General features: G+C 43.3%; 1 protein-coding gene across 1 annotated transcript in view; it reads right to left on the bottom strand.

Annotated features, from left to right (window-relative positions):
• Window positions 1-596: 596 nt before the first annotated feature.
• Window positions 597-9,660, bottom strand: part of TXLNG (taxilin gamma) — a 59,688-nt gene continuing 50,624 nt past the window's right edge. The window contains exons 8-10 of the mRNA XM_004475217.4: window positions 7,338-7,430; window positions 5,289-5,384; window positions 597-3,585 (exon numbers count right to left, since the gene is read on the bottom strand). Of these exons, the coding sequence (XP_004475274.1) occupies window positions 3,253-3,585; window positions 5,289-5,384; window positions 7,338-7,430 (522 nt within the window). The 3' untranslated portion in view covers window positions 597-3,252. The remainder of the gene's footprint in view (window positions 3,586-5,288; window positions 5,385-7,337; window positions 7,431-9,660) is intronic.

The following is a 9,660-nucleotide window of genomic DNA, read 5'->3' as shown; positions in this document are numbered from 1 at the left end:
TAAAGATTTATTTCTCTCCCTCACCCCCCACCCCGGTTGTCTGTTCTCTGTCTCTTTGCTGCGGCTTCTTTGTCCGCTTTTGTTGCTGTCAGCGGCATGGGAATCTGTCTCTCTTTGCTGCATCATCTTGTTGTGTCAGCTCTCCGTGTGCGGCACCATTCCTGGGCAGGCTGCACTTTCTTTCGCGCTGGGCGGCTCTCCTAAGGGGCGCACTCCTTGCACATGGGGCTCCCCTGCATGGCAGGGCACTCCTTGCGCGCATCAGCACTGTGCATGGGCCAGCTGCACACGGGTCAAGGAGGCCCGGGGTTTGAACCGCGGACCTCCCATGTGGTAGACGGACGCCCTAACCACTGGGCCAAGTCTGCCACCAGAGTCACCTGTTTTAAAGGCAAAAAAGGTACCAACAGAGGTCTGGCTGTGTATAAGATTTCTGCCATCCACTCAAGAATGGTCAGTTCCCCACCTCTTCTTTCTTAAGCTGTTTAGGAATAAACTGCCTTTTAAGACCTGAGAAACGAAACAGGTATCTTTAGACTTGATTGTTCTATAATTAAGTTCGCGGTTAAGGGAAGAATACACAAGGAGCCATTAAATTTATCATACATATTTACTTAATCTATACAGAATTGAATAGATAAAATCAGATTCACATTAGTGAAAAATCTCTACAAAATGTCTTTGAAAAGCAAAACAAGACTGCCTCTTAACAATTCGTATCCTCATGAAAGACGTGGGCTGTAAAAATAAAGCAGTGTGTTTAACACAAACTAGAAGATATCTGCATCCATTTTTTTTCACAGTTATTTCCATCTACAATCTGAAAGAGGTAGATTTTTCTGCAACACCTGAGAATTGAATTGTGATAACCAGGTGTAATAAAGGCAGTTGAATACGTAACTAAAAATACTGGTCTCAAGACAGAAATGGATTCCTACAAGTCTGAGGATGAAATGGTACATTACCCAAGACACAAGTTTTGTCTATTGCCACGATAAATAATACAAATCAAGATTCCACAATGGTGCAACAAATGCAATTTAAGTGACTTCAGCATTTAAACCTTTTCTGGGCCAGCATTAGGAGCATTACAGTATTCTAGAATACGGTAGATAAGAGGGTATGCTACAAAGCCACAACACTGGCTGGTGAGGTGATTGCTTTAAGATAGGGGCCCCAGAGGGTCCCATTCCTTTTTTTCCCCACAGGGTAATGCAAGGGGGGATTCTGAAAGGAAACCAAATACATCCCAAACAGAATCCATATCCTTAGACATCATGGTAGCATCTAGCTAAATATACATAGTAAGCCGAAAGCAGCAGGCCAAGTACTGTTAGTCACAATGCTCTACAGGGCCCGAGAATATGCAACAGGCCCATGATTTATAGTCTTCCACACAGAACAAGTACCACAAAGAGGTGTGCGCTCCACAACGGGCTGACTAAAATGTTAAGAGCTGTACATCCAGCGGATGTCTTGTGAAATGTAATGATTAGTACTAGTTTTAAGATAATTCTACTTTGAGGGAAATTAATGTCGTTAAGTAGCACGGGGGGGGGGGGGGGGGTGCTTTTGCCTCATTTTGAGAGAATAATCAGATAATGGACTTTGTAGATTACCTCCACCCCCATCCCGCTGTCTGGCCCCTTGATTAGAGTGACTTATGGTGGAAGCTTAGAGCTAATCCTCTACCCCAGATGATGTTTCCCATCTATAGGTGGACAACTTTCAAGTCTTTCAAGCCAGTTTAGACCAGGAATGTGAAAGGACCTTACAAATAAAATTTTAACAGACTGTACAGAAAACGAGCCTCTTCTGACCAGTAAGTAATTCAAGAAAGCAGCAATTGAAGAAATGTAGGATGGTTTTGCTCAGTAGCATGTTAAAAGGTTTGGCAGAACCTTTTTATTTCAGCCATTCAATACAAATTTTAACTAGGGACAAAGTCAAAGCTTTAACCACCAGTGCTGCCTGATTAGATTAGTCATTTGCATAATTTAGCCATGTTCAACTAAGCAAAAGTTACATGCTTAAGCTAGAAATTTCCCCCATTCCAAGTGCAGAGACCTTGATAAATACTGTTTTTTCTTCTTTAAAAAAAAAAAAAAAGGAATGAGAAACAGATTGTATGCCCAAGTAATATAGATCGTGACTACTGACCAACAGCCTGCACCAAGTTTTCCCCAGAGCAGAAAAATGTTGGTTCCAGTCTTTGTTGTGGAAATGACATCAGTTTCAGTTAGGATGACCCAGAATTAAAATTCCCTTCAAGAGCCTGGCATACTTTGCTGGTGGGACTCCTCTAACAATTGAACACCAACTTTCAAGTAACCACAAGGTAGTTCACCTGCTGAAAGGTACATAGGAATTTACCCTCATTGTCTTAAATGGACAAGGAACTAGAAGTGACTACAAACGCCAAAAGCAATTTTGAAGAGTAATGGCTTTCTGTGGGAAGTGGAGAATACATACCCAAATCCCAAATCAAAACCAGACAAAACCAACACACTCTACAGTAGGCATTCAGGTGGCACAAATGCCACACATCTGTTCTAACCTGAAGGCAAAGCAGTAACGACTTTTAGTCACATAAACATTAAGCATGTTTGTCCGATGATCTGTCTGTATGTGCTATTTGTAACATCTTTATATACACATCTTGCCACAACTTTGTGGGACTCAGGGCTTGTGGCCATCTCAATTTTCACCGAGTGACATAAATATTACCAAAAAACTAATTTGAATCAGATATACTAATGCTTGCTTCTGACCCAACACTAGAGTTGTATTTTTACTTGGTATTTAAATGGGCTATTAGCACAACTAATCACCTTGTATAATTTTTTATTCAATTTATTAATGGGGAGTGGGGGCAGGAAGTTTAATGTTTTTACATCAAGGAACCATGATCACAACAAAGTCCCCTCATAATGGTTGGCCCTGTCTTGACTGCAATTTTAACTGAGACGATTATGTGCAAGGAGCAGGGAAGAGAAAGGACAAGACAGTGAACACATGCATTCCAATGAAGGGGGACAGTGAGGCAGATGTGCAACACAGCTGGGGAAAAGGTAGAGATTAAAACTATTCAAAACTAAGCAGCCTCCTGTACCACGTAAGTCCAGTAGTTCTAAGAAAATACAGATATGGTAGAAAAAGTAAGAAAATTTTCACCACAAAACCAATAGTTTACTACTAACAGAGAAAGTTATATACAAAATATATCTCTCAAAACAGTGCTCACACTTCATCTTAGTCAACTGAATCAATGCCTGGGACAGAGCCCGTGCACAGGGTCTTTTGAGCAGCAGTTTTTTCATTGGCTGCCTTGGGCTCAGCTTCAAGAGGGCTTCCTGGGGCTCGTTTGGAGGAAGTGTCCAGCTCCTTGTGAGAAGCCAGGGCAGGGCACGACTGGAACACAGGCATTGCTAAATCCACCTCTGCTGCTTTTCCAGAGACCTGCTCTTTAAGGACTTCCACCTTCTCACTGAGCTCATTTCTTTCAGTTTGAAGAGCTCGGCACAGCTTCTCTAACCGTTCCAGTTTTATCTGAAAGGCCTTGTACTCTTTATCACGGACAGTTTTCTATAAGAAGAAGAAAAAAATTTATGTAACCTCATTAAATACAAATTAGGTTACTTACTGTATACAGAATTAAGTAACCTAAGTCATACTGAAAACTACAAGCTTTTTCATCTCTTGCACAAGTTCAATTTTTATAAACACCTAACATTCTAGCTAGCTTCACCACACACATATCTAAGTATCCCCATTGAAACTTAAAGTGTTCTTGGGGACCAGAATTACATTTTCTCTGTCATGTCTCCTAAAAATTATCAACACCTCACTGAACGGCACCACACATGCCTGGTTAAAATGGGAAATTCGGTGTTCAATTTATGTTACAATCATTTTTTAAAAAAATCTATTTAGGGGATTTGAATCTCTGGACTGATAATATGACACCCAGGCCCAGAGCCTCAACAGACTTCAGCTCCTACACTTTGATTTATTGGACTTACCCCACTCAGCTAACATGGAGTTGAAGAATGTCAACCACCACACCATGGAGCCTAGAGTGTCTACAACTGAAAGCAGGAGGAGTGTGTCCAGTATCCATGTGGAATCTAAGCCCCCTCTTGACATAGATGTGCAATGGACACAACCAAGCCAAGGTCCACAGGGAAAATGTGGCATGGGCGTGGGAAGGGTGGCCATGGTGGCTGCTGGGTTCGGGGAATGGGAGGAAGAGATGAGATGTGGAGGCGTTTTCGGGATTTGGAGTTGTCTTGGGTGGTGCTTCACGGACAACTATGGGACATTGTAGACCCCCCCAGGGCCCACTGGATGGAACGTGGGAGAGTTTGGGCTATGATGTGGACCACTGACTACGGGGTGCAGTGATGCTCAGAGATGTACTTACTGGGTGCAATGGATGTGTCACGATGATGGGAGAGAGTGTTGCTGTGGGGGGAGTGGGGGGCGGGGGCGGTGGGGTTTTTGAATGTAATTTTTAAAAATAAATAATTTTTTAAAAATCTACAGTTTTAACTCTTAATTTAGAAAAAAAACCCCACAACACTTTGTATTGGTGAGATCATTCAAGACAGTCACAAAGACCAGTAGACAAAAAGTTGCAGGGCCTAATTAAAATCAGAAAAAGAATCATTTTACCTCTGTAAATATGAGGCCGAGATGCACTACATGTGCCCCAATATTTCCTTCTTGTGAAATGCTATAAACAAGCCCTATCAAAAGTTTCGGAAGGTGTGAAATTTAGTGAGTGGAAACTGAATATACTTTCAGCTTTTCTAACAAGACTGGCAAAGGCCCTTTGTTGCCTTTTTTGAAAAAACTAAGTCACAGTAGAAAGGTGCTTGAGTTGTTTGCCCTAGCTCCCTGCCCTGGGACACGGAAGCAGTGCTGCTCCAGGGACAAGATGACTCTGGGACCCCACCCCAGACCTGCTGAATCAGAAACCCTGTAGAGCCCAGCCATGTCTCCAGCAATAGGGTGCAGTCTGAGAAACCAATGCTGCAGAAGAAAACCCAATCTAGTTACTTTGCAGCTGCCTCCAACACAAACCTGGGCTCATCAGTTGGGCTGCAAGCAGCTCAAATACCCCGCCAGGACCCTACAAGCTCCGCCGACCACCGCTGGAAAAGACCTCACTTACGTAAGCAAGCCCACAGGCAGCACAGCCCTGGTCCCGGGCAGCGGCACTGGCTCTTCCCTGCCCCCTGCCTGGCTAGGGAGGAATGCACCCTAGTCATGGAAAGCCAGCTCACCTCTTCAGCCATCTGCAGGAGGGCTTTATTATTGTTTTCCCATTTGGTACGCCAGACTACAGTTTCTTTTTCCAGTTTTTTAATTTTCTTTGTCATCTGTGAATCAACACAATTGCAAATTTAAGTTCTAAGTTCCATTCCTCATTTCTATACCCTGTCCTATTACAAAGAACGTTCGTGGGCTGCTCCCCTCCCCCTCCCGCAGTGCCTGCCCCGCTGACAGCTGCGTGTGTCTTCATCACAGTAGCTGGGTCTGCCTGTTGGAAGCCGAGCTTACCACAGGAGCTCCTCGGGTGGCAGCAGCAGGAACCAAAGTAAGGGTTTCATATTATGAGACAAACAAATGAGGTCGCCTCCATTTCAGAGGAAGCGGCACCAGGAGGACGCTGGCAGGTGCCACACTCCAGACTCTCAGTTTGGGCCAGAAGGGCAGGGGTAGAGAGATGAGACCTCCATTTCCCCAAGTCGTGTGCCCATATTTGTGAGTTTCCTGGCGAGGTGGTCCATTAAACTAATTCATCAGATTCTTGGAGGGCTAGGGACGCTTGGCCCCACTGGTTCTCTACCACAACCTCTGAGACCATGTCAGCTTGAGAACTAGAGGCAGCATAACTGAGGTAAGTAAGACACCAGAGACCAGGAGAAGATCCCAGTACGGAACCCTTAGCATTGGTCAGCCTCACGACTCACAGGCCTGCTTTCCTTCAGATTTTGTCAATGAGAAAATGGGTCCAGAAATAAGGGGGGTGGCTTTTCATTCTCTGCTACAAGAATCCAACTTTCCAAAATTTAGAGTAAGATTTCTCTCTGCTCTTCAAACGTCTTCAGTATTCCTTTACACAGGAATACAGCACCTGCTCGGTTCCAAGTAGAGGCCCCGAGCCAAGTGCTGTTAAGGGAAACACGGAGAAGACAGAGCCAATGCCCTGTGCCTTGGGTGGTTACACGAGAAACCGTAACACAAGGCAAAAGTGGGACAAAGGCCATGGGAAGCGCTCCGGGTAGGGGACGCTGACCTGTGGCGAGCTCTGCAGCCGCTGGCAAAGGGGCGTGTTCAGGAGCCGGAGCCTGAGGAAGAACAGCTAATTTGGGAGTCCTTGTCCTAAATTTGGTTCCGCCTAAACAGACCGAGTGCATGTGCTCGAGTCCAGCGAGCTCATTTTCTCCTAGATTGGAGGCTCCACTGAAAGGACTGGCAGACAAAACCCATCTGCTGCTCACTGAATTCTCCAGATTACTGGATCAAAAAATAGCTGAAGGTGGTAATTTGAGCACTCAACATGTGCCAAGCACTGTTAGAAATACTCTTTCATAGAGAGTAGGTACTTTTCTTATCTTCACTTTTAATGGTGAAGGAACACAAAGGCACAGGAAGGTTAAACAACTTGTTTGCAGTCACACATTATATGATACAAGGGACATGAACCCAGGAACTCTGAAGAGCACACACTCTCCACCATGATGAAAGATCTGATGATAATCATGACTAACCTCTATGGAATGATTACAAAGTGCCGGCTGCTACTGTACTGATCCCAATCCACCACCATTTAACAACAACAAACAACATTTTAAGGGAGAGATGAAAATTTAAATACGAATCGATGGGGGGGCGGGGCGGGGGTGTGTGTGTGTGTGTGTGTATCTCAACTAAAGTATGTGATTACTCTTCTGGGCCTAGATATCTTTAAATAACTGCAACTCCAAGGACCCTGGTTTTTCTGAAAGAACTGAGGTGTAATCACTTGACATGATCAAAAGAGAAAACAAAACAAAAACCACAAACAACAATCAAAAAAGAAAGGACTTATTTCTAAACAAATTTTGTTTCACAGAAGAGTTCACTTTAATAGAATTTTTATGAGCCTAACAATCACTACTTGGGGCATGGTGATGGCAAAACGACTGAGCATGCCAATGGGGGTCGGGAAAGATGGAATTACGACAGGATCATGACAACATAAACTCATCCAAGTACTAATCATGCTGAAAATTGTTCTCACATCAATTTCCTTTCACATAACATTCTACTAAAAACATGCAAAATACCTTTTCCATTTCCTGCCTGAAGGTTGTAAAAAGTTCATTGCTTTTTGCCATGGTAGTCTGGAATTCTTCAAACTTATCCATATAAAGAGAGAGCTATGGAAAAAAATATTAAATATTCTGAGTTGCAGGTAAGCGATTTAAAATCTCAAAAACTTTCAAGAGAGCACAATGTAGTTTAACATTAATCATCTATTATAAGTGTCAGAAAAAAGAACAAATGGCACATGCAATCCTTGAACATCAGAAAGATGGCTGAAATTCTTACCACTGAAATGCATTAAACAAATTTTGTAAACCTAATGCATCACAAAAGTGAAGTAGAGTGGCAGAACTATAAATATCTATATATCCATAGTGCCCAATGCACTACCCCCTCTTATATACTTACACAACTGTCCCTGGAAAAAGGTTACCTGCATAATTCTTAGCTTGATTTCAAGGATATCTCTTTCTTAATGTAGGCAAGAAAGTGAAACAGAAGCCAAAGAATTGGTTTGGTTGGAGGAGAAAAGAATTCAGTGGTAGTACAGTGAAGAGAAAAAGAAAAGCTACAAGTGGTGAAAACACTGGTTTTTTTTTAACCCTACTCTCAAGGAATTTTTATTTTAGAGCTGGAAAAGTAACACTAACTGACAAGCCAAGCAGAATACAGAATGCCAAGTTGCCTCTTTCTCTCCCTTAGAACAGGAGTCCGGGCAGGGAGGGGTGGCAGCGTGGGGAGTCAGACGAGTTAGGCAAGCTTCATGTGGTGAGGGAGGCCTGGGCTAGGCCTCAAGGGTGGGCTGAATTATTTAATTTTAGATGAGGAGAGAACCTTTTGGAGATCATCTAATGTAATGACATTTTTAGGATAAGGAAACAGAGGCTCAGAGAAATTAAATGTTTTGCCCATCATCAAACCATACATGTTAAGAAGAGCAGAGAAGAATAGAAGATCATCAGAGGACAAGGAGCAGCGTAAATGGTGTCTTTCAACTTTCAGCAGTGACGTACCAGGAATATTAGATCATCCAAACAGGACAGAGGGTAAATGGCGGAGCCCAGCCCACCCCCAGGTGTCTGGTGGGAAAAGCACTTAGAAGCAAGTTCTGCTGTGTGAGCAAGGAGAGGAAAGGCTGAAAGCAAGGTCAACAGTGGTGTCAGGATAAAAGAGAGGGGTCCTAGACAGCCAGTGCCAGCCTGCTGAAAGGTCCTCTGATATGCCAGCAGGACTCAGAAACATAGGGGGCAAGCTGGAGGAGAAGGCAAAGGATTTACTGACAGACTATAGGAGGCACCAATGACAAGGCCACTGAGGCTACTGGCCTGGGGTCTTGAACAACAGTGGGGCTCAGGACAGCATAACAAGGGGTGCAGTTCTAGCCAATGAGGGCCATTTCAACACATTTTTTGTGGAAGGGAGACTGTCCCATCTGAGAGTTCAATGCTGGCCCCATAGTAGGTAGTTAATAAAGGCCAAGTACCATCTCATCTGGACTTAGGTGACTAGATTACAAAAGAGTGGGTGTCAAGACATACCAGTAGACTATGGAGAGCATCAATAAATGATGAAACATGTCATGGTAAGAGCAGAGAATGAAACAGATCCTTGGGTAGGATAGCCACATTTAAGTGGCCAGAAGAAAAGAGGTAACAGCAATGGAAACAACAATGATAAGATAAGAAAACTCAGGATGACACAGCTCACAGGCAACAAAAGTTTCACTGCTCTGCTTGGTAAAAGGCCCACCCGGGGAGTCCTACTGGAGCTATTATCCATGACTTCCTCCACCTTCTCCACCATGACTCCCTTCTCTACTTATATGGACAGGTGAATTTACAGAGCTATTAAAAAAGGGCCTCAAATTTTCTAGAAGCCTGTGGACCATTGACTATGGGGTGCAGTGATGCTCAGAGATGAACTTACCAGGTGCAATGGATGTGTCATGATGATGGGAGAGAGTGTTGCTGTGGGGGGAGTGGGGGGCGGGGGCGGTGGGGTTGAATGGGACCTCATATTTTTTTTTAATGTAATTAAAAAATAATAATAAATAAATAATTAAAAGAAAAAAGAAAAATAAAAAAAATAAAAATAAAAATAAATTTTCTAGAAGCCTTCTAGCAGGAGCATAACTTATGGTGGAAAGTTCAAAAGATTTCTGATATTTGACTCCTCCAAAAATTAGGGTTAGCTTAAGAGAAAATCAATTATCACCACACTGTAAAACATTCCCAATGGTAAGCAGCACTCCAAAGGGGTACTCATGAAGGCACATGCTAGTCTCATGTATCAGTGCATGTTAGGACTAATTTAGAGAGAGCAAATGTTCAGATTTTTCCCATG

Source organism: Dasypus novemcinctus, chromosome X (genome assembly GCF_030445035.2).
Source record: "Dasypus novemcinctus isolate mDasNov1 chromosome X, mDasNov1.1.hap2, whole genome shotgun sequence".
NCBI classification, from domain to species: domain Eukaryota; kingdom Metazoa; phylum Chordata; class Mammalia; order Cingulata; family Dasypodidae; genus Dasypus; species Dasypus novemcinctus.
This window is presented reverse-complemented; position numbering and strand designations above follow the sequence as displayed.